General features: G+C 40.1%; 2 protein-coding genes across 7 annotated transcripts in view; one reads left to right on the forward strand and one right to left on the reverse strand.

The window, feature by feature from the left end:
• FUBP1 (far upstream element binding protein 1) overlaps nt 1-15,908 on the forward strand; it is a 38,882-nt gene extending 22,974 nt beyond the window's left edge. For 2 of the 4 annotated variants that reach the window (XM_058029892.1, XM_058029889.1), the window contains one exon: nt 9,536-10,478. In XM_058029892.1, the coding sequence (XP_057885875.1) occupies nt 9,536-9,553 (18 nt within the window). In that variant the 3' untranslated portion in view covers nt 9,554-10,478. Of the gene's footprint in view, nt 1-9,535; nt 10,479-14,761 lie in introns of those variants that run through there. The other 2 variants (XR_009114791.1, XR_009114787.1) reach the window with 2 other exon arrangements.
• On the reverse strand, nt 461-23,199 carry NEXN (nexilin F-actin binding protein). 3 transcript variants are annotated; one of them, XM_058029886.1, is made up of 14 exons: nt 23,157-23,199; nt 15,949-16,026; nt 14,691-14,882; nt 14,470-14,551; nt 14,235-14,383; nt 12,873-12,914; nt 11,535-11,729; nt 11,282-11,455; nt 8,822-9,007; nt 4,747-4,947; nt 3,228-3,449; nt 1,984-2,169; nt 1,048-1,405; nt 461-945 (listed from the first exon to the last, which is right to left on the reverse strand). In XM_058029886.1, the coding sequence occupies exons 2-14, from the start codon at nt 15,973-15,975 to the stop codon at nt 932-934; spliced, it is 2,028 nt and encodes a 675-aa protein (XP_057885869.1). In that variant the 5' UTR covers nt 15,976-16,026; nt 23,157-23,199; the 3' UTR covers nt 461-931. The 3 variants fall into 3 exon arrangements, with proteins under 3 accessions (XP_057885869.1, XP_057885871.1, XP_057885870.1); XM_058029888.1 differs by lacking the exons at nt 12,873-12,914; nt 23,157-23,199 and adding an exon at nt 22,597-22,673 and having other exon boundaries at nt 4,747-4,944; nt 15,949-16,030; XM_058029887.1 differs by lacking the exons at nt 12,873-12,914; nt 23,157-23,199 and adding an exon at nt 22,597-22,673 and having other exon boundaries at nt 15,949-16,030.
• Between the last annotated feature and the right edge of the window lie 168 nt (nt 23,200-23,367).

Raw genomic sequence — 23,367 nt, forward strand, 5'->3', positions numbered from 1 at the left:
AGAAAGAAAGCAGATTCAGCCACAGTACTATACACAAGTACTCGAAAATGTGACCTTTTTGTGTAAAGTTACTCCTCCCAAAGCTTCATCTCTGTGGTTCAGGTGGGTGTTAGCAGAGTGACCTCAGTGTTGTTGTCAGGAGGTCTTAGAAAAAAGTATTACAGTAGGCTTCAGAAAATAGTGTTTATAGATGTGGCAATAAACTTACTGCATTAAGATTGAGAAAATAGGCACTTTGTGAAAATATTCTCATAGATGTCACCGCCTGTTTCGGTGTCATTCGATCAATGAAAAAAAATCCTGAGTCTTACAAGCAGGTGTTGGTACTTTGAAGACTACTATAAACCTAAAGGAGATGGTTTTTATTTGAGATTATCAGCTGCATAGGTTAATCAGAGCAGAACATTTTCAATGTAAACCCATTTTAAAACAAAAGAAGTTATGCTGCTTCAAACAATGGTGAGCACTTATGTCATCTTTTATTCTTTAAAAATAGTACACTTGGGTTTTTGAAAATCATCAGGAAGTATTTCCTTTGCCAGTTCAGTGCCTCTGGGATAAGGTAAAACAGCTTAAATATTCAGTGCTCATGCAGGATACACCAGCAGATTTACACTACTACACAAGTTCCAGATCGTGTATTCAGCTTTATTCTCTTACACAAGAGTTGGTCTTCAAATGCTGGAGCACTGTGATAATTCAGCTTTTTCCTTCAGTTGATCTTTCATGCATTGATTCCTTTTAGTTTCAGCCTTTGATACTAGTTTTTGCATTGAGTAGGGAATTCTCACAATTTGAAGGGTATATTCTTATCTGATGCAGGAATGACAAATTAATGCACATCCTTGCTTTCTTTAGTTGGCCCCATCAGAGAAAGAGATGATGCAGTAAGAAAGTGGAGGGGAAGAAAGATTCCAGCTAAAGTAGAGCATTAGTAGTCATCAGCTAGAAAACAGAAAGAGGGTTAAGAGAGAGAGGAAATTAGATTTTCATAACAGGAAAGATAATAAGACTGAGATATAAGCAAATTAAAATGCTAGCTCTTACTTTCAATGGTGAGAATACAGGTGCTAGCAGCTGAGCCTCTATTGTTGACTGCTTTACACATATATTCCCCTTCATCTTCTGGGAAGGTTTCTGGCAAGTAAAGGCAGTAGGTTTCTCCTCTTTCAATATATTGATAGTCCTCAGAGTCCTGCAACATTTCCCCTTCAAACCACCATGTAACTTCAGGTTTTGGTTCTCCAGTAATTTTAACTGTAAATCTCACTGGCTCGCCGTCAACAACTGATGTGTTTTTCAGTGACTTCTTGAACCAGGGAGCTCCAGATCGAGCCTGATCCTCATCTTCACAAGTAGAACCATTAATAATGCTTCCCTCTTCTTCTTCTTCCTCTTCCCTTTTCTGTTTTAAAATAAGTTGAATTTAAAGTAGCAATAGCACTATGACTGATAGTGACACACGTTTCATTACAAGTTACTGTGTTTCTGAGAAGAGGAAATTCCACATCTGTCCTCAATACATAACAATGCACCCAATCTGGGCATGCCACGGGCAGTAAAATGCATTTTAATGAGGCTGGAATGTTGGTGTAAAAAACAGGCAGGAATGTCAATTCCATTTTCAGACTATTCACAGGATCTCACATACTCTGACACAGGATGTCAGCAGTGTCTCATGCTCTTCTGCAAGTGTTCAGGTTGGATGGAGCTTTGAGCAGCCTGATCTCATGGGAGGTGTCCCTGCCTACATCAGGGGAGTCAGAACTAGATGATTTTAAGGCCCCTTCAACCCAAACCATTCTTTGATTCCATGGAGAGTATGTGCAAACACCAAAAGCAATTTTATATTATTTCAGCAATTCCTAGCACCTGCTAAAAGAAGCAGAACTTTCCTTTTGTATCTGGTAGTGTTGCCTACAGTGGTAATTTAGAAGCTAAGTTAAATGACACAACTGGAGAAGATTATTTTGCAATTTATACCTTTTGTAATGCTGCATCGATTTCTTTTTGCTCAAACTGCATGCGTAGTAATTTCTGCTCCTCAATCCTCCTCTGCTCCTCTTCTTCTCTGGCTCTTGCCATTTGCTCAAAACGAGCCTTCATGTTCACTTTGTGAGTAAATGGAGCCTCAGATTTCATGGCTGGTGTCACATCTACATCATCATCCTTGGGAAATAATAATTAAAAACATGGCTTAACTATTATTTATTGCCTTAGACATATATATGATAGCAAAACCAGTTTTGTGTTCCCGGAGTTTTTTTTTAACTTAGAGCCACACAGAGATCTGGTTTTATCAGAAGTTTGTTTGAGTGTAGGGTGAGTTTTGTAATAGCTCATCCAAGGATAGGACAAGATTTTTGCAAAAGTAATTTCAAAAATTCTGTGTAAAAAATATTGCAGAAGTTTTATTAATATAAAAGTTGAACACTTGTTGCCAATTGTACATCCTCAGTGACTGGATTATTTTGCCATGATGTTGGATTGGGTTTAACACTGAAACAGTTGACCTTATGAAAACAATGAGTGTCAATCATTAAATTAAAAGCTCACAAATAGGGCAGACTTTGAGCTGATGCTGAAGTGACTCCTGTGGAGAAGAGCCAGAATGAAGTTCAGATCAGGCTTAGTACTGTTAAGGTTTTACATTTCATCACAAAAGCTCACACTGAGCATATGGATTCCAGACCACTTTGGCACTGATAGCTCCATTTCTTGGGGTTTCCCCTCTGAAAAACTGAAGGTTCTGGTCTGAAATACAGATGGATAGGAACCTTCTTCTGCTCTACCCTGAGGAGTGAGTGTACATCACAGAGACTTGATCTTCAAATGGTATTGTCTGGATTGGGTAATTGAGTTTTTTATTCCATTCATGTAGTGGAGAATGAATTAAAGAGTTCAGAAGGAGAAGCAGTTCAAGTGATGATTAATAGGTAATTCTCAGAATGATGTTTTAAGCCCTCAGACTGGCAGGTTTCAGGTTAAAATGCTGAGCTGTAGGGCTTTGAGCAGAAAAGCAGAACTCTGCTTGACCAAATCACTGATAATAAACTGGTGCTGTCTCTTTAAGGGATGCTGAGGTGTGATGTCCTTAAGCATCCAAGGGAAGGAACAGGAAAGAAGGGAAAACATAATTTTGGAAACAGCAAAATTTTATCAAAGCAGCAGCATTTTCCACTGCTGGATCATTAGTGTGCTGGTTAAGTACACAGAATGCAACTTACCTCTTGAAATTTTTCAGCTTCCCTTTCTCTGATTTCTTTATCCATGGCTCTTCTCTTTGCCCGCTCTTCTTCAATCTTCTTCTGTATTTCTTCTTGAGACAGTTGTCCTATTTTTTCAAACTTGCTTTTTAAGTTCTTTGCCTGGATAGAACCGCTTCTTTTTAGCTTCATCAATTCTTCATATTCTTTGCTTAACTCAAAAGTTTCAGCCTCTTCTTCCAGCTGTTGAGAAATGACAGAATGTGTAAGATGGAAAATACCCTCATTATTTTTACTACCTATTCTCTCTCCAGATGGTATAATTCAATACATTACAGTTCTGTTAGTTATTTGAAATTTCCCCTGTAATTTTTTTTTACTTTGCTATCTCATGATGAATGCATTTGTATCATATCTCAACTAGATACAGATTTTAAAATACCTTGCTTGAATATCCCATTTGTTCAAGGGTTGCTCGCAATAAACTGCCCTTCTTGGATTCAGAAAACCAGACACAGACCAATACAAAAAACTTAACTGGAGTCCAAAATTCACCTCTACTTGCTTGTGATATGATATGAAGTAATCCTCTAAAATACAGCTATTTTGTTAAAAATAAAATACTGCCTTTTTTATCTTTTCCTAATTCAATGAAAAAGTAAATGACATTTCAAGATGTTGTGGCTGGAAAAGAAAGGGCAGTTGTGGATCCTGCAGTCAAACCACATGGGAAGCTGTAATTACTGATCTTTTTCTCCCTCCTTTTATGACCCTAATTGTAAAGATGTACATGCATTTTAGCTGGATGTCCCTGTCTCTCCCTGCTTCCCCAGGATTTGTTGAGAACATCATAAGCTAGAGCCTTTACTATTTGCTCAAGCTTTGCAACAAAAATAATAAAACAATAAATTAATGTTGTTCTCTAACATTCAAAAGGGAACAATAAAAGAATTGCCACCCACAGCCACACTGAAGTGTGAAGTTCATCAGTGTGATGTTTTAAACATTGGCATGTAAAGCAGATTTTGTGTGTGATTTTTAAAATCAACTGTGCCAGTCTTCAAACCCTTGAAACACCAATTAGAAAAAAATTGAGCCCACTGTATTTTTCTCATTAGGTAGCACAGTATCTCTCCAAGGAAAAGCAAGAATATTGCCCTTTCTCTTACTTCTGTTTTTGTATTGTCTTTTGGGAACTAGATATTCTCCCAAGATCGTAAATATTATCTAATCATTTTACTAATCATCCAGAAATTCAGAAATTATTGCAAAACCAAACTACAAATTCATAACTGTACTTGCTTCCAAGGTGGGAGTGGATAAACACATTTTCCTGATAGATTAGTGACAAAAAAGTCATTATATAAAATGTTTTACAAATAAGATTTTCTGTTTTTCTTCCCTTTCACATAATATTGAATGCATTAACTTAAAACTTCTTTCAAAGGAATTTTTCTTTCCAGTCTTAAACTTTTAGTAACAAAGTGATAAATTTTATTTTTACTCAGAGCACACTTAACATATAGTTTGATGTACAAACCTGTCCCATTTCTTGTCTCAGCTGTTTAAATTCTTGCCTTTCCATTTCCAACTTTTGCCTACGCTCTTCTTCTGTGCGCCTCTTTTCCTCCTCCATTTTTTGTTTCAGCAACTCCTCAAAATTAATTTCCAGTTTACCAGGTATGAGAGATTCTTGAGAAAAGGTTTTAAACATTTCTGGTGATTCATCATCCAGCACCTGCTGGAAATTCAGAGCATTAATTATATCTGTGATGAAATCACAGCATTGTTCAGACACTTGTGGTACATAAAGCTGAGTGACTGTTTGTCACATCTGCCCCAGCACAGACAGGGGCACTGTGCCAGTGTGGCCATTCCTCTGATGCTGTGGGAGGGAGTGCTTTGGGGCTTGGTATTTCACTTTAGTTACAGCACTAAACTTTTATAATGAAGATTAGGTGGTTTTTTAAAGTGCAGTATTTTCCCTCTGTAGGGGAGGGTGTCCTCTAAATGCACCTTTAGAACCTAAAGCAATTAATTCTTGTTTACTTCAGACAAAGTGTTTGTGTTTAAATGTCATTGCTCTTAATACTGAAGTACATTTATCTGTAAGCTTTCTCATAAGCAATCTGAATTACATTTGTGTTCTAAAGCAGTATTAGTATTCCCAGTAAGGATAAAGGAACAGAACATTCAGAAGAAGTTCTTCTTTTTGCACAATTTGTTTATGTTAAGCTATGTGGCTAGTTTATTGATTTATACACCCACTAGCAGGGGTTTCCTCCTTTCCCTGTCCCTGAATGGCTTCAGAGCAGGGTTAGGCCTGGTTGGCATTGGGAGCAGCTGGCCTATCTTTTAGACTAATCTGTAAGATAGTAGGGCCTAGGAAAGGCAGTTTTCATTATGTCCAAAGCAGCAAGTGCAAGAACTAATATTTTATCAGACTGAATTTGTTGAAGTAGTAAAATATGAATCTGAACACTACAGAAGCAGCCAGTAGTGACAGTGAGTTATACAGGAATTTTAATGGAAGTTTATGAAAAAGAATATATGTGCATGTAACCATATCAGCTTACTAACAGATTGTCTCAACGGGAATGTAGGTAAAGGTGAGGTGAGGTCAGGCACTGGTCAGGTACTGAACTGGGGGGTGATGTGGCTTTTGGCACTGTTTGATCAGCACAGGTTTGAAAAGCCTTGTGGCAAATATGGGAGAGCTCAATGTGCCCTCAGTTGAAGACATTTCCAGAAGCAGTAATCAGTCAAATGATAGCAATAATTAAAGGAGCAATATTTCCTTTTGAGAAAGTGCTCTGACTATAAAGGGGCAGAGAATAGGCATTTCTGTAAGAGCCTCTGGCACTACCTGTATTTATTGCTGCTTACTGCCACTGTAACCCACACCTTGCTCTGCTGCTGGTGTTACCTTGGTTCATCCCACACTCTTGACCTACTTTGCCCATCTCTCTTTATTTGCCACAGCTCTTTCAGTAGTTTTTTAGCCCAATCTCACTCAAATTCTAGAGATTTTACTCAGATTTTCCCTCTAACTTACGACTGGACTTCAGCACCACCATTCCTTCCATTCTTCATTTGTTTTGTGTAATATGAGCATAATTGTTGAAATTGTGTTAATAGAGAAGTGAAGTCAAAAACCAAAGCTGTGAACTCCTCCCTACAGTGAAAATTATGCCCCAACAGTTTTTAGAGGCTACTCATAACTAAATTAGCAAAGCAACATGAAATTCTTTTGTTGGTGGTGCATTAGTTCATAAGCTCATGACTTCAAGAAGATACCAAACCTAAGTGGCCACGAGAAGCATCAATTCAGAATTTGCCCTAAGGAATTCAGAATCTGTGCATGCACTAGCAGCTGTCTCTGTATTTCTAACTAAGTTATGAAAACACAGACACCTTCTCCCTGGTTAAAAATCACAAAGATTTAGTTGAGCTATGTCATGCACAAAACCTCTGTGGTTAGTTCAGTAAACATTTTAGCCATATTTTGTGAAATTAGGCCATACTTTTTTTTTCTGCAAAGTGGAAATGGTTGGTAGTGAGAAACTTTCCTGTAACAATCATGGTTTGTAGCATAGTCAACAGGAAAAGTTTTTTTGTTTTGTTTTGGGGGTTTTGTGCTAAGACAGGGTTTTTTTGCAGTCTCTACCAGAAAAAGATTGATGGGGGTGAAAGATTTCAGTGTAGAAGTGATCACACTGATGCTGGGGAGCATGGAAATAGCACAGGGAAATGTGAAAGAGGGAGATCCAAAAGGAGGTGGCATTTGTGTTTTCCAGCCACAAAACTACCATTTCTACCACTTCCAAAACAAAATTAAAATGAATGAACATTAAAAAGTTCCTGGAATAACAATTTAATGTTCATTTTTACTGCCTTTGAAAGGGAGGACTATTATATTTTTAAACATTTTAGGACAATCTTCACTGCTGCTACATTTTGTAGCAGTGGGAAATAAGGAAAACAGGATTATATTCTGTTAATAGTAGAAAATGTAGTATTCATATTCAGGATGCTACTTAACAGAGAACTGTCAAGTGCATAAATGCTAAAAATATATTTCAGGGTTTTTTTTAGTTACAGACCACTTTGACTGTCTGCAAGTAGAGCAGTCACAGCCACTGTGCTGGTATGATGGATTACACCCTGTTGATCAGTGAGGTTTTTCTTGCCTGGACACTTGAGTTTAGGTTCTTGCTACACTGAGGCCAAAAAAAGAGTTTCTCAAGAAAGCGGGAAAAAACAGAAGAAGCACATACTTTCTGGGCTTCCTTTAGTTCTCTATTGCCTTTTCATAAAAAGTCTCCAGTAGCATTCTTTTGTTGGATTGAGGGTATTTTTAAATGGCTTTAGGTTTTGTTTTCTGTCTTTGGAGATACAGACAGACACTATTTTTCAGTACAGCATCAAATATAAATTCACATTGTAGCTTCTCTAGGTAGTCTTTCAGCACAAGTCTTTGGCCCAGTTTCCAGGCAGAGGGAGCCCTGCTGGCTGTATCAGTACTCATACAAAGTTTTCAAAGTATTGCTTTGAATGATTGAGAAAATGTTACTGGGCACACAGTTGGCCTTCCCCAGTTCAGCCACAGAGGATGTAGGAAGGTGCTACCAGATGCCTGGGTTATTCCACAGTTCTAGACTGGCAGGTCCTGCCCTCCCTTTTGAAACAAACACTACTTCATTCTAGTTTGTATTTTTGTAATTTAATGCTGTATTTCCTGATATCCACCAATAAGTAACTGGCTTATACCCAAAAGCCTGCTGAATCTTGAAGTGGTTTGACTGTATATGAAGACCACAGTTAAAAGCTCAGTGGCCACTTTTTTTTTTTTTTAATTATAAATAGTAGTTGCCAACCCCTGAAATCAGGCATCTTTCTGTGCTTTCAGGTAGAGTCAGTCCTAACCCCCTGAAAATTTCTCTCCAGTTTAATCCTAACTCAAATTTTAGAAGTCCTTGCATATGACAGAAATCTGTGTTTGTCAAGGGAAGATAGTATTACAAAGAGTTCTAATGGTAAACACCACAAGTTATTTTCTGTTTTTCCCTGAGCAAGCATTAAAAACATCAAGTAGCAGAGCTCAACCTTTTCATTTTTTCTCCCTGAAGAGCCACAGATGATTGGAAGATACATAGTTGCAGTGAGCATTTTTCTACTATGTCATTAATTAGTAGTGCTTTTAGTAGTAAGAGTGGACATCCTGTAGAGGTAAGGGAATAAACTTGAAACTGTAAAAGAAATTTCTCTTCCCAAAAAAAAACTCAAAACAATGAACCCTCCTTGTGGAAACATTTTGTTTCCCAAGTATGTTGCATCTAGTGCAATAATACCCACTGGATGTGATACCTGGTTTGGACTGAATTATCTGAAATCCTCTCTAGGCTGGCTGTGAGGAGGGATTGTTCTCTGATTACTTTTGGTAAATGAACCTGACTAGTTTACCCCATCACCTTAGAATAAATAGTAAGGTGAACTAATTAATGAAGGAGTTGAAGCATGTATTACTGACTTTATTTAAATGTTTTTCCCAGAGTTTCTTTCCAGATTGGGATTTAGGTAAAAATTAAATTCTGTGCTAAACCAAAATACCATACCATGTTCTTCCTTGCTTCAGCAAATGCTCTTTTCTCCTCTTCTATGCGTCGTCGTGCATCCTCTTCTGCTTTCCTCTTTTCCTCTTCTCTCCTCTGCCTTTCTATCTCCTCAAAACTGAGTCTGAGTTTACCAGGGCGGAATTCTTTAACAGCATTTTCAGATTCTTCATCACCACCTTCATTTATCTTAAGAGAATAGGGAGAGGAAAACGTAGAAAGCACTTACCCAAACAAGAAAAAATATTCTTTATTGCAAATAAATACTCCATTCGTTTCTGATCTTTTATAAGTACTGTTTTCTCTTTGGGGGAAAAAATGCATCAAGACTTAGGTTCCTGTGAGCATCATTTAAATCTTTGTTCTAGCCAGGGGAGCAAGAAAAGAAATTTTCAGTATCCTACACATAGCTTTTATAATTTTTAAAACTGTGTTGAGTGTGTAATTCAAAGAACAGTGTGTTACCAGGAAGAGACTGAACAGTTAAGAACATACTTTATGGTCTCATTGTTGGATCATTTACTGTAAATCACTCTCTATTCTCTTTATTTACATCATTTTCATAGATGTTTATATCATCAGGTCTTTTTGTTTGTATAGAAATTGCTTTCATCAGTGCACCACTTAAAGAAATGCTGTACAGTCTTATAGCAAATCTGAATCAGTTAGCATTTTACTGTTATTCCAGACTGAGATTTTTGTTTCTTTTCTTTTTAGACATTTAATCATCACTGAAGAAAAGGAATTGAGATACTCTGGTCTCCTCACTATAGCTTCTCTCCAGTGAACTCTCACGTGCTAAGAGAAGCCTGTGCTTTACAAGCTGCAATCAAGAGCCCCTTTCAGAGGACATCCCAGAGTATTTTATCTGTTCATGGAGGGAGTGACTGGGAGCTGTCAGAGTACTGATAATCCAGATCTCTGTACTCTGAGCAGCCCTGGGACTGGTATGTGGGATAGCCCATTAAGGGAATTAGAGAAATCTTTATTTGAAATTTGTAAGGGAAAAAAAAAAAAGAGAATTTAAGGAAATTAACTGCTGAATTCTTAAGAAAAATGTTCACTTCAAATTTTGACAACCACTGGTCGGTAGATACAGCTTCATGTTAAAAAAAATTCTTGTGATGTAGAGAATTTGTAAATTAATTCATATGACTTGATAAATAAATGCATAAGCATAAGGAAGGGAGATGTGAATTAATCTTCAGTTAGAACACCTAAGTGACTTCATGGAATTTACTCTCCTTCAGTTTCTTCACTCTTCTCCTTCACTAGAATCTCTTGCCCCCCAAAAAAACCCAAAAATGTCCATTATTGACATAATGGCAAGGTTAGTGGTGTGAAACAACAGCAGTTTATTGGAGGTGGAGATGAAAAAGTAAACCACAGTTTGGGTATCTGCCTAAACCTAGAACTCTCTCAATATGGACCAGTTGGAAATTTGTGTGTTTCTGCTTTCTAGAAGTTCTGTGTTGTTGGTTTTGTTTGTTTCTGTAGAATATAAATATCCTGAATGTTTTGGAAATATAATCAAAATAGTGATCTAGAGCTGTTTTCCAAAACTGTCCATGCATAATTATACTCTGTTAAAGCTAGCAAATTTCCTATAAACAATATTTTCCAAGTTTTTATGTAAGATTAAAATCTCATTTCTTGTTAATCTTGTTTGTACGTGAATTTTGTGTGTGAATTAAAGTCATAGTGATCATGACTATACAGGGGAAATGGAGTATGGAAAAATAAGCTAAGCTAAACTATCTGGTTAGCTTAGGTTAATACTAAGTGTTTGATTCCTTCAGTATGATCCAAGAACAAACTATAGTGAGCTCTGTGTATAGCTGATCTAGCTCTGACTTATGATAAAGAACACATATGGAGGCAGTTTTCCATGTAATACAAAACAGGATCTGTGGGCTGCATTTCTGACAATTTGGGGGACTCACTCTAGTAATTTATAGTTTGTTGTTGTTTATGTTAGTACATAAAAAAGAGCTGATCTGTCTTTTTTTTTTGCCTTTCTTCATAAGAGGAGAGTTGTAATTGATGTGTATTTCTATCACATATACAAATAAATATGGGGATAAGAAACAGCATTCTGTTACTAAGGAATGTTTACATCAAAAACCAATTACTGAACCATCTGCAGCATTACTTCAGAGAAAACAGACAGCCACTCATCTTCTTGAAGGCTTACAGCTTAAGATACTACAAAGTGTAGATAAAACATCTACTGAGTTGCTGGCAAAATCAAAACACTGTTATTTTTTGGTTCACTAAAAGAATGTCTAAAGCATTATGCCAGTGTGGTTACTGAGTTAGAGCAAAGGTCAAAAATGTCTTTCAAAAACTCATTTCCAGACTCTTAACAGCTTGAAATAGAGATAAGGAAGAAGAAAAGAGAAGAATCACATACAGGAAAGAATGTGCAGATTGTGTACCAGCATGAACAAAACGTGTGCTTACCATTCTCTGCCTGGCTTCTTCAAAGGCACGCTTTTCCTCTTCCAAACGCTGCCTTGCTTCTTCCTCTGCTTGCCGCCTTTGGTTCTCCTGTCTTTGTCTTTCCAGTTCTTCAAATGTCACTTTCAGCTTACCAGGAGACAGAGCATCTTGAGTTTCACTGTTTTCATTTTCACCCTGGGTAAGGAAAATGAAACAGTTGTATCTTAAGCCAATAAATATCTATTATATAGGTATTTTTGGATGACTGCTTTACCTGGACTAATGAAAGGCACTTGGGTTCCTTAAGGAGTTGGTTTTGTTTCTCATCTTTTAGCGCCATTTCTTCATCCTGTGTCTTTCCTTGTTCTGCTCTCTCCTTTCCTGTGTTCTCAGAGTTTATTTTCATCTTCCCAGATGTCCTGGTGCTTTTTACAGGCACTACTGTAACTAGCAGTGAATCATCCCCTTCCTGTCCAAAAAGATATTTATTACATTTTCATGGCACTTGACTTGTAGGTAGCCTCAGTTCTTAATGAAGCTGCTGTTTAACGTGTGTGCACCAAAAAACTTCCAAAAGATTTACTTGTATTGAATATTACCCACGAGAATAAAGTCACTAGTTTTCTTCTAATATCTGAAGAGTATCAAGAACTGAATTATATATATATTTTAAAAATAATGGCTGGCAAGCTCCTTAATTCCTTTATGGATTTTTATTAACTGTTTGCCATAAAAACTCAAGGTTTGGGAAAGAACAGGTGTAATTTTGAATATACAACAATTGTAACCACACTCTACTTCCAGTTTTGTATTTATTATGTAAATGATAATAAACTGCAGCTGGAATAAGCCAATAGCTCAACACAGAAATATGTAATTTGTAATTTCTAATATGTAATTTTTCAGGTACCATAATTGTTTCTTGAAGGATGTTGCTGCTTCAACTCTCTATTTACAACTTATTTGCCAAAATATAATTTACTCATATTTTTCCCTCCTGCCAAATAAGTTAAAACTGATGAATTTGCAGGTTTAGTTTTTCTTTCCAAAACTGTAGTAGGAGTGTGATTTTCTTGTGTTAGTGAAAGACAATAGGACCTTTGGGCCCAGTTTTTGAAATGAAACATTTATTTGCAAGATAAATCAAAACCCGTATGGTATATTAGTAAAAAAAATAACAAAGTTAACTGAGTGAGGTGTTCAAACATCTGTATATTGTCAGAATCCCCCTTTAATTTCAAGTTTAAGGCAAAGAGCTTTTAAGATAATTCTTTGCAAAGCCAGCGGACTTAAAAGAATCCCTAATATATATATATATTAGGAAAAGAATTCCTAATATATATAAAATAATTCTGGTGGCTTTGAATATTTACATTTTAGATGTTCTTAATTAGCCACAAAATATTCATAGTGCAGGCTCTGTTTCAGACTTCATTATATTGACTTCAAGTATAGAGATAATTCCATATACATTAAAAATTTGTTAACTCCTTGGTTGAACTTTAATTAGGTATTTCTGTGCTGTTTTCTGAGTTTTCCCAACCCAAATTACAATAATAAAACAAAGTGAATAAAAATGTAGGTGAACATTTCTTTAAAAAAATCTGATTACCTCAGCTGCTGATTCAGTTCCCGTATTGTTAAAGTCATCAATCTATTAAATGAGAATTTCATATGATTACATTAATTTGGCTCTTTGCCTTAGAGTTGCAAACATAGAACTGGAAATTCTTTTTGTATCAGTGATATGTATGTAGCACATAAATTCACAGAGGTGGTAAGGAGCGAGGCTCTGCTGAATACTTCAGATAGGTCAGCTTGTCGAGGAAGAGGCAACAAGACATAAAACATCCCACACAAAGTCTGCTAAAGCATTCTCAACACTGCTGAACCAAGAACAGTACTTCAGATGTCCATTCTTCATTTAAACATTCCAGAATTATGTAAAAAAAAAAATGTAAAAAAACCCTAAAGCTAAGTCATTGATTATATCTGATTCAAGTGACATTGTCTTCCCCTCAGCTCCTGAAAAAAGCCTAATGCTGTGTTTGCTTCCTATGCTGTGCCTATGCTATGACCTAAAACTGACACACTTTTTAAAATTCTACATGTAAGCCCTTCTGCCTTGCAGGGTAGATTAAATAAATGCTAGATACAATGCCAATTAAAAGTACAATTTTAACCATGTTGGAAGTTCTAGTAGAAAAGGCTATCCAAAAACTGACTTCTCCTATAGCACTGCTTTTCATTTCTTACAAATTCAACCTAAATGAAGTACTACTATCATTTGGTTAAACAGAAATTTGCATATGTTTTTAGTCTATAATTTAAATGCTTACTCTCACTGCAGTACTTGCAGCACTGAAGAAAACTTGCAAAAGGAATTAAGTTTGATATCCTACAAAAGACAGAATTTGCTTTATTGGCATCAATAAAAGTTGGAGTCTGTTCATATGTTATATATATATGCAATGATGATTCACAAAATGGCAAAGGAATAAAACATGACCTGGATCTTCATGATTTATTATTTTTACTGCATTAGTGTTGTCTCATTTTTACCTGCCACTGGTGTTTTACTACTTCTTGCTTGCCTTAGTTCATGTATCACTGAGCTCTATCCACTAACTTACAAGGAAAGGTTGTCTAAAGTAAGAGTTTATAAAATACAAGAAACATTTTCAAATTAGTTTAGTAAACTTATATGCATATGACACCAAAATTTGTGCATGGTTTCTAACAGGTTTATGCCTGTGCAGTTTCATCTGCAACTCAACTTTGGAGCTTACAAGAAAATTGTTACTGTAAAGAAATGAAGACTGAACATTATATCTCACTTCCACCCCACTGAGCATCTCCCATGTAAATCTCTACTATGAGAAATCTTAAGATCAATCTTTCTGATCAATACAAAACATTTTTAGTGTTTGTTGTTTACAATTACATCCTGACTGTTGGGATCAGATAAACATACCTCCTGTGCCTTTTTTGCCAATTCTCTTTGAATTTTTCTTTTCTCAATCATATCTTGTTCAATTCTGCGCTTTCTTTCTTCTTCTGTTCTTTTTCTTTCTTCTTCTTGCCTTTGCTTCTCCATTTCTGCAAACTTGCCTTTAACAGTTCCTGTGGACATGAAATGCACAGCTCAGCAGTTCCATCTGACACTCACCCAGGGAATTCTGTGGCCATTAAAGTCAGGCCTCTCTTACCTATGAGCTTTGGAACATAACCCTTTTCTGTTTTAGATAGTTTGGTGTCATCATCTTCATCAGATCCAAGCAGTTCTTTCATCTAGTTGATGAAACATAGAAAGTAAAATGTCTTTATAACTTAAATGAAATCCCAGTATTATTGTATTCAAATAATGTGAATAGATTTTCAGATATAATAATAAATATTATAACACAAAAATATTAGCAAAGAAAATAACCTCCTGCTTTCTCCTGTTCCATTCTCTCTCTCTAACATATTGTTCTTTTCTTCTTTGCTTTTCATCTCTAGATCTCCTTTGATTTCTTTCTTCCCTTGCTTTCTGCATTGCTTCAAATTTATCCTTTACATCACCCTTGTGAAGCTTGGGCACATAGGACTTTTGGACGGGTTTAGATGAAGAAAGCAGAATCTTGGTGAAGATATAGAAGAAATGAAGATAAGAAAAAGAAAGGTGAAACAGATGGACAGAATATTTCTGATAGATTGGATTAGAAAGAATGTAAGAACATAAAAAAGAAGTGCAATTGAGATTATGAACTTGGTGCCATGAGCCATCATCAGTTAAGCATCATTATATTTGTTCATAAATAGTCATAAATTGTAAAATATCCAAAACAACATTCAGCATTATATTAAACTATTAAATTAGATACAGATTTTTATTGTTGCTTTCAATCGTAAGCAGTCACCAAAGAGACTCTCTACCCCCAACATTTAAAAGAGATAAAAAGACATAGATACATAGATACATAATACAATACATATGAGAGTTTTTCTGCAACACTTCAACAGCCATCTATAGTTTTTAAATAAGCAGTAGTGTTTCTTAATTTAAAACTTGCAATATGCTTACTTTTTCAATATCTGGAAAAAAAAACAGGAGCCCAGAGATTTTATGTTACAAAGTGCAAAGATCACTGGACCACCAGGGCTCTGATGGTGATACAGCAAATGGAACTTCTTTGCCAATGGTTACTCTGTGGGTGTCCAAACACCAAAGGCTCCCACTTTCAGAGCTACTGTGAAGTTTTGTCTTCCTACAGTGATGACAACGGGAATGTTCTCAATAAAATAATACTGAGAAAACTGGCTAAAAACATGCTTTGTTTCATATTTTCCCAGCTACACCAGAAGTTTTTGTTCCTGCTACTCAGTAAGTCTATGTAGAAGAGGAAATACTTGAAGTAGCCTAATATATTTACATTTTAGCATCAGATGTAAATGTTGCCCAGAATTTTGCCACCAACATTTAAAACCTTTTCCATATTTCACCCTCCTCCTTCATGTTTTTCTAATAAGAACATAATTCACAGATTCCATCACATCTTAAGCTACTTAACAAAACCCCTTTAACTGTAAAAATACCAGCAGATTTCCAGTATAATTGTCTTTCACAATTATTTGTAATTATTACTTCTGCAAGCATCGGTTGTAAATTATTACATTGCCTTGATTACTTTAAAATTGGTACATACCTCAGTTTTCTGTGCAATGTCATTCATGGTTACTGTACTGTGCTCTGCACCTGGTATGTTTAAGATGGCTTTCAGTTTCTACCTAAAAGAAACAGTTGTAGTTACATTCCTTTCTTTTCCTTTTAAATGATGCTTTAACCATCTTCCTGTAAATAAGTTTGCATAGGCTGAAATTGATGGATCACAATTTCACTTGGTCCGCTGGGGCTTTTGCAGACATGAATAGGTTCTAAGTATGCCACAGTAATTAAAAGAACAAGCTTATGATTCACTATTCATGCTCATAACTCCTCTATATAGTCCTAGATATTGGGTTCTAATTTCCATTTTAAAAACAACAAAACTCGGAGCCAAGCTCGGGCTGCCCGTGCTGCTCGCTGCCAAGCCGCGGCTCCCGGGGCTCGTCCCGCAGCTCCGGGTCCGGCCCGGCCGAGCCGCGATGGGGCTGCGGGGACAGGGGACAGGGGACAGGGACAGGGGCTGGGGCAGCGCCTGCTGCCACCCCGGCCTTCACCCGGCACACGGCACCGAGTCACGCTGCCCTTCTCCAGGGAAAGGGAGTGGCAAAAGCTATGAAATGGGATAGGTAAGCCAATTGTATAATGTAGTTGTGTTCTGGAAATTACATAGCATTTTTCAGAAGAAAATTGTTCGAAATTTTAAAGTACACTGTATACTAGGAAGCTAACAGAAAGGCACTTTCTCTTCTTTTTCTCTTCTTTTCAGCTTCAGATCTGTCAGAGCCCATGGGAGGAAGGAAATCATGATGTGACTCCAGTGCTACTACTGTTGTATTGTATTGATCCTCTGAGTCCCAGGAAAGCCTAAACTCAGTGTGCCAAACACGGTGCAAATAAGGGGCTCAAAGATTTTAAGCAGAAGTGCTGGAAAAGCAGCTTAGCACTGGAAGGGACCTCTCACTCATGGTTTAGAGGAGCTGAAGTCAGGGATTTTCATGATACAGAAAATTAAGCTCTTATTTTTCAAATTCTCTAAGTGTTAATTGCAAACAGATTATAAACATAGAAATATTTATGCACTTTTTAAAATAATTAATAGTAAGAGTTTTTTTCATGTAAACTCCTCAAAAATACACCAACATCACCAGTGCTCGCTGGCACTGCTGTAGCTACACAAAAGGAATGGGATTCTTGGAGATCTTGGGATGTTTTTCCCAATGAAAGCAGTCACAACATATGAAACGAGAGCATTTAGCTACCAACACTTGCCCTGATTTACAAGCTCTAAACTCCTCAATTTTGGCTTCAATAGGGATGTTCTGGAGAGCACTTTGGTGTTCCCTTTCAACCAGTTAGCAGGGAAAGTCACACCATCCTCACCCCACTCCTTCATTTGTAGACTGATAGGAATCCAAGGCATTTCAGTTTCTCACTTGTGAACACATGAACATATAATCACCAAGTAGCAGTTCCTATTGAGATTGTTTCAGGTCAGCAATAGCATGTTAGAATTGTGTGGAGTCTGGAAAGGCAGATAACTGCATCAGCATTCTGTGGACTCGGTCTCCCCAGGCTTTGCCATCCATTTGTACACTGTGCAGGATTTTCCCAGCTCTGTAAGCTTTAGCTGACTTCTATCCATGTAAGTAAAATCCCCACTGTGATCAGTGGAACCTTAAAACTACTGCAAATCTTTTAACTCCCTTATTTCTCTAAGCAGGTCTTAGAGGAAGTTCTCTGCTCTCATCTTTTGCTACTCTGCTCATTTAAAGGCTCCTTCCCCACTTGGGGCTGGCAACCTTTAGCCTTGTACTAAACATCCAGCAGCTGACTCAAAGCTTTACTGCAGGAACCCATCAGAAAACAAAGGAATGTCATGAATTGGTGCAATCCTGCATTGAAGTGACCTGGGACACAGACACATTTTGCCCTTGACATGGGGCTGGAGCAGAGAACACTCAAAGATAATCTGTCACAAGGAATTCCACCTCACCTCAACACCTCAAGGTAAGGTTGCCACAAATTGTGACAACAGCAATGTACCCCATGGATAGGGCTTCATCTTAAAGTCATCTGAAAAATTACTATTCCAAAGTCTGGTTTATTAGTGCAATTAATTGTAAGAAGATGTTCCTGAGTCAAGACTTTGTCTTGAACCTTTCTGATAGTTCAAATTACCTGAACCTCAACAGTGGGATAACAAATCTGAAATTTTTCTTAGAAGTGCAAAAAAAAGTTGGAAGAAACCTTTGCAAATTCCTGCTGTCTGAAGTTCCAAAACAGTGCCAGTCCAACAGGTTGTGGGCCTCCAAGATGGCAGATATGTTTCTGCCATTTGGAATACTGCCATATCTGCTATTACTTTAGGCTACTTTCCAGTTCATTGGCATCACTAACTCTAATATGTTTGAAGGTTAGCCAGCTGGCTCTAAGGCATTTTGCCTCTGCAAGTCATCCTACCTCCACCTCTGATGCTAAAAGATATTGATATAAAGCACCAGCACACTGCTGAACATGATAGCACCCATGTGTGCACTTCCAGCCCTCTGCATGGCCATTAAACCTTGAGCAGGATGAGCGGCTGGACCCTGCCTCGGGCACCCCTCAGGGCAGATGGGTCATTTCCAATAAAGACAATCAAAATATTGAAGAAAAAAAGAAGCACTCTTGAGTTTTGGGTTGGGTCTGTGAGGCAGTGACCACAGCTTCAGGAACAACCACTGCAGACAGAAGCTCCTCTGCATCTGCCTCAGCATCAGGAGAGGCTCACAGTCCATGAATTGGTGCTGAGAACACCCAAGTGGCTGCATCCCTGACACCTACAAATCATGGAAGAACAGTGCCTCCCCATCTGCCAATAGCTCTGCAGAAATATGCAGTAATAGATTTTCCAACCCAAGAAACCTTGACCTACTAATTTCCTTTTGAGATGAACTAGTTATATTAAATCACCTATTTATATGTATGTATTCTTGTTTTGTATTTTCATCTAATAAAGGCCATTCTTATTTTTTGAGGCAACATGAGCCTGCCTGTTTAGCTCCTTACTTCAGAAACTGTTTATCCTGTTACAAAGCTGTCCAATCTTAATATTCAGTCTCACCTTTTCTTTTCTTTCCCCAGCAGAAGCTGTAAGAGCTCCTCATTGAAGCTTCCCACTCAAAAAGAATCCCAGATGATAATTTTGAACATAACCATGATCAAAAAACAAGTTCACCTTGTTACCCTTTGCCGTCCCAAACTCATCACTCCAGCATTCACCTGAAAATAGTGTAATTTTTTCTTCTCTCCACATTTTATCTTTCCTACAATTAAATGTCATATCTTTGATAAAGTTAGTCTGGTGTTGGGAGCTTTATACTGAAAGTACCAGACTGCAGGGTCCCTTTGAAGGGTCCTCTCCTCAAGAAAAATTTAACCTGCACCCAGTGACCAATGGTCCTAACTCTGGAATTGGAAAAAAGAGAAAATGCCACTTAATTTGACTGGCTGTTATGCACAGAGAGTGAAAAGTTGAAGTGAAAATTTAACACAAAAGCAATAATACATAGGAAACCAGGAACAGATCAGAAATGTTCTGTAAAATATAAATTACTGCTCTCAAACATCTTACTCATTTACTGTAAATGGACAAGCAATCAGCTCAGATATGCCTTGACCTGTTATGATCACAGCACTTCTTCAACTTTTCATGCAGCCTCCCTAAAATCTTTGGGGAAGAAAAGTAAAAAAAGAAAACCATTAAGGGGACACAGAAGTTTGATGGCTTACAAGTCCCAAAATCTATCTCCTTAAATTTAATTAATTTCCATTTCTGAAAGCAGGTCATAGTCCTCAATTGATAAAAAAAAAAAAGTTGTACAGCTTTAACCAGATTAAAAAATAAAAAACCTTCCCATAAATAATAAAACTTGCTTTCTTTTTAAAAAATCTTGTTTTTCAGGGGCTTGATAAGCATCTTCACAGACACAAAAAATGCCATCATTTCCCTGAACCAAACAGCACTCTTTACAATAGGAGTATGAAGTCAGGACTTGAAAAAAAGGTCCAGTTCCTCTGTGATTTCTCCTTTCAAAGGGCCCCCTGCTCTCCTCCTGGGTACTGTGGGTTATAAATAAGCCCTTCATGGCACGGTCTCAGCTACATTTACCATCTGTCCCCTCTTTGTGATCCACTTGCAGGGAATTCTCCATTATATATAAGAAAACCAAACTGTGAGAGTTGGAAACTCACTGCTTGCAGCCAAAGCACCAAGCAGAGGCAAACACAGTCCACAGCACTGGAATATTTAATAAAATATTAAACAGAACTGGATAGAGGAGGGGAAATGGCCATCAGTTATGTCCTGCCTGTAACTGCTCTGGAATGACACTGCCAGTTGTTGTACCAAATTACAGATACTGAAGTAGATACTAAAATTATCATGCACAGAGGAACATCCTGAGCTGGCATCAACCATCAGCTCCGCTGCAGCCAGTGAGTTATGACAATTAATACCAGCTGTCTAAACTTCTCATTTTGTATAAATACAAAATGCAAGACTACTTCCACTTACTTGTACTTCCTTCATTAAGCCTTCATAATTAAAGACCAGAATGCTTACCAACAAGTGGCCCAGTTAATTTTACAATCTTTTCCTCAACCTTTGAATTTATCACACTTTGACATTTATTGAGAGTCTTATTTTGTTGTAGAATACTCCTTGCAGATAGGGTGTTCTTTATAAAAACATATGCATTGTAAAGGATGCCTATGTTTTATACAGCTGTAAACACTCTTAAAGCAGCAGTGCCAATCAGCCCAACTGTTAAAAAATGTGATCACCTTTCTCTGCACAAAAGGTCTGCTGATCCCTTGCTCTATTCTGCTGTTATGGGGTACACAGGCTCCAGAGCAAACATAGTGGGGGTTCAGAGACTGCTCTGGTAGTGAGGAAGCCCTGCTGGCATCTTCTGGCCCATGATTTCATGTTCCATGGTATCTGCTCATCCAAATGGAAGTGGCAGTAAATTGTGAACTGAGGTTCCCACGAGATAAACCAGGATATTTTGTCCCATGCCACAGTTTCTCCACTCCCCGCTGTGTCCGGCAGCTGAAGATGAACCAAGTGCTCTGTTGACTTCAATGACAGGACTCCAGAGACCAAGGAAACACAAATGCTGGCCACGAGGTGCTATTGCAATCTGTATCTTCCCTGCTGACAGGACACAGCCTTTCTGCCTCTTGTCAGAAATGCTCTTGGCCAGCTCAGACTGAAGCAGGGCTGGTCACCCACAGTGGCCATGGCCTGAGCTCTGCCTCTGCCCCCAAGGAGAGGTCTCCAGGGCTTCCCAGAGACAGGCTGCTGCTTCCCCTGGAGCAGCCCTACCCCGCTGCTGCTGGTGCTGATGCCTGTAAAGAGCTGCATCGTGTAGCACCCTCGCCTGAGCAGGCACAGCTGCCCTCAGTGCACAGCAAGGGTCGCTTCCATCGCCTCCTGCGCCGCTCTCCCAGCGCCATGAGCTTTCCCACTGCCTCCCCTCAGCCAGCCTGACCACGGCACCGGTTCTCCTTAAAGGACTTTCAAAGCTTGATAACCACATCAATGCTTGTCTGGCTTCTTTCACTGAGAAAACTACTCATCTAATACATTCCAAATGCAGTCAAAGTATTCCTTACTAATGTCTCACCATCTACCCAGCTCTTGTCTATCACCAGACTGTGCCTTCTGCATAGACCAGTCATGTTGTCATACTTCTGCATGCTCCTTAAATGATACAGTTGGCCCTCCTACAGGACTAATTATAATTCATAATTTCGTTTACTTGGACAATTTTCTAGGAGAGCTAATGTCTCTTAAGACCTGAGATCTAAGGTTAAGAGTACAGTGTTTTCTACCATGCAACTATTTGCTGATTAACTCTTGAAATTCTAACATGCTTGAAATTAAACATGCTTTTATCAATACTTGTCAGCTTAAAAGAAGCCCTTATTTACCTAAAACAAACGTGATAATAACTAATTTGCAACCTGTCACAGAAGCCAAATATTTCTTCCAAGCCCCTCTGTTTTACAGCCATCACTCCATAGTGAAGCAGAACCAATGGAGCATCCAGTACGCCCTCGCTGCTGATACCACACCAACAAAACTGAACTCCGCGCCTAGAGACACGCGGCTTCCGAAAATCGGGGATTTCGGGGATTTTCAGCTAACTTTAATGAACCGCACATCACTCACCGCGGGTCCCTCACGGCAGGGCGGGACGGCCCTCCCGGGCTCCGCGTCCCCCGGGCCGCCTCACGGGGCCGGGCGGGCAGAGCCCCGCGCACGGCGGCGCCTTCGGTTAAACCGCTGCGGCCGCGCCCGCCCGGCCCGCGCCCTCAGGGCCCCGCTCCCTCACGGCTGCGGCCGCACCGCCCCCGGCGCTGCCCGGCCCGGGCCCTCCCGCCGCGGCCGCGGTGCGAACGGGTGGCTGCCCCGCAGCCCTGCGGGCAGGGCAGGGATCGGCGGCCGGCGGAGCGGAGCGGTCTCGGCGGCGAGAGGAGACAGCGCTCCCGCCGCGGCTCCGGCCGAGGGGCGCCGCGGGCAGCCCCAGACCCAGACCCGCCGCAAGCCGGGGCAGCGGGGCCGGCTGAGGGGCGGCGGGGAAGGGAGCGGGGCGGGGGGGCCGGGCCGCGCTGTGCCCCACGGCGGCGGAGCCGCTCTTACCTGTGCGCTGCCCGCGCTGCGGCTCGGGGCGCTCCGGCGGCGGGCGGGCTGCGCTGCCGAGCGCCCCTTGGCTGCGGCCACCGCTCCGCCGCTGCAACTTTCCATAAAAGTCGCGACGCGCGCCCGGCGCCCGCATTCCAGGCGAGCCCCGCGCCGCGGCAGCTGGCCCGGCCCGGCCCGGCTCGTCCCCGGCCCTGCGGCTCGGCGCGCCGTGCCCGGCCCCTCGCTGGCCGCGCGGGGGGCGCAGCCAGCCCCCCTCCCGCAGGCAGTAACTCGGCCAACAGGCTAATTTTGGGCTGGAAGCAGCACCGAGCTATAAATAACCGGGGCGGCGAGGCTCAGCTGCGCGTCCCTGGCAGTGCCGGCCCTGCCGCAGGGCAGCGGGCGAGCGGCGGCGGGGGCTCCGCGGGCGCACCGGGACCCACCGCGACCCGCCACCCCCACCAGGACCCGCCGCCCGCTTTCGCCCTGCCCGTGCTCGTCCCGAGGACCGCGGCTTCCCCCGGCCCGGTACCGGCGGGGCTGCGCCGGCTCGGCAGCCCCGGGTCAGCCCCACTCACCGCAGCCCCGGCCCCACACGCAGGGAGCGCTCCGCTGCCCCGGCTCTGCCGGCCCGCGGGGTTTTATACCTACGGCGGTCCGGAGCCGGGTCGGTTAATGGCACATGGAGAGCGATCAACTAATAATAGTAATGTGACAGTCCGCTGATGGAGCGGGGAGGAATCTCCCTAGTGCCAGACTGCGAGAGGCAGAGCGCGGTGGCTCAAAGCA

Source organism: Melospiza georgiana, chromosome 9 (genome assembly GCF_028018845.1).
Source record: "Melospiza georgiana isolate bMelGeo1 chromosome 9, bMelGeo1.pri, whole genome shotgun sequence".
NCBI classification, from domain to species: Eukaryota; Metazoa; Chordata; class Aves; order Passeriformes; family Passerellidae; genus Melospiza; species Melospiza georgiana.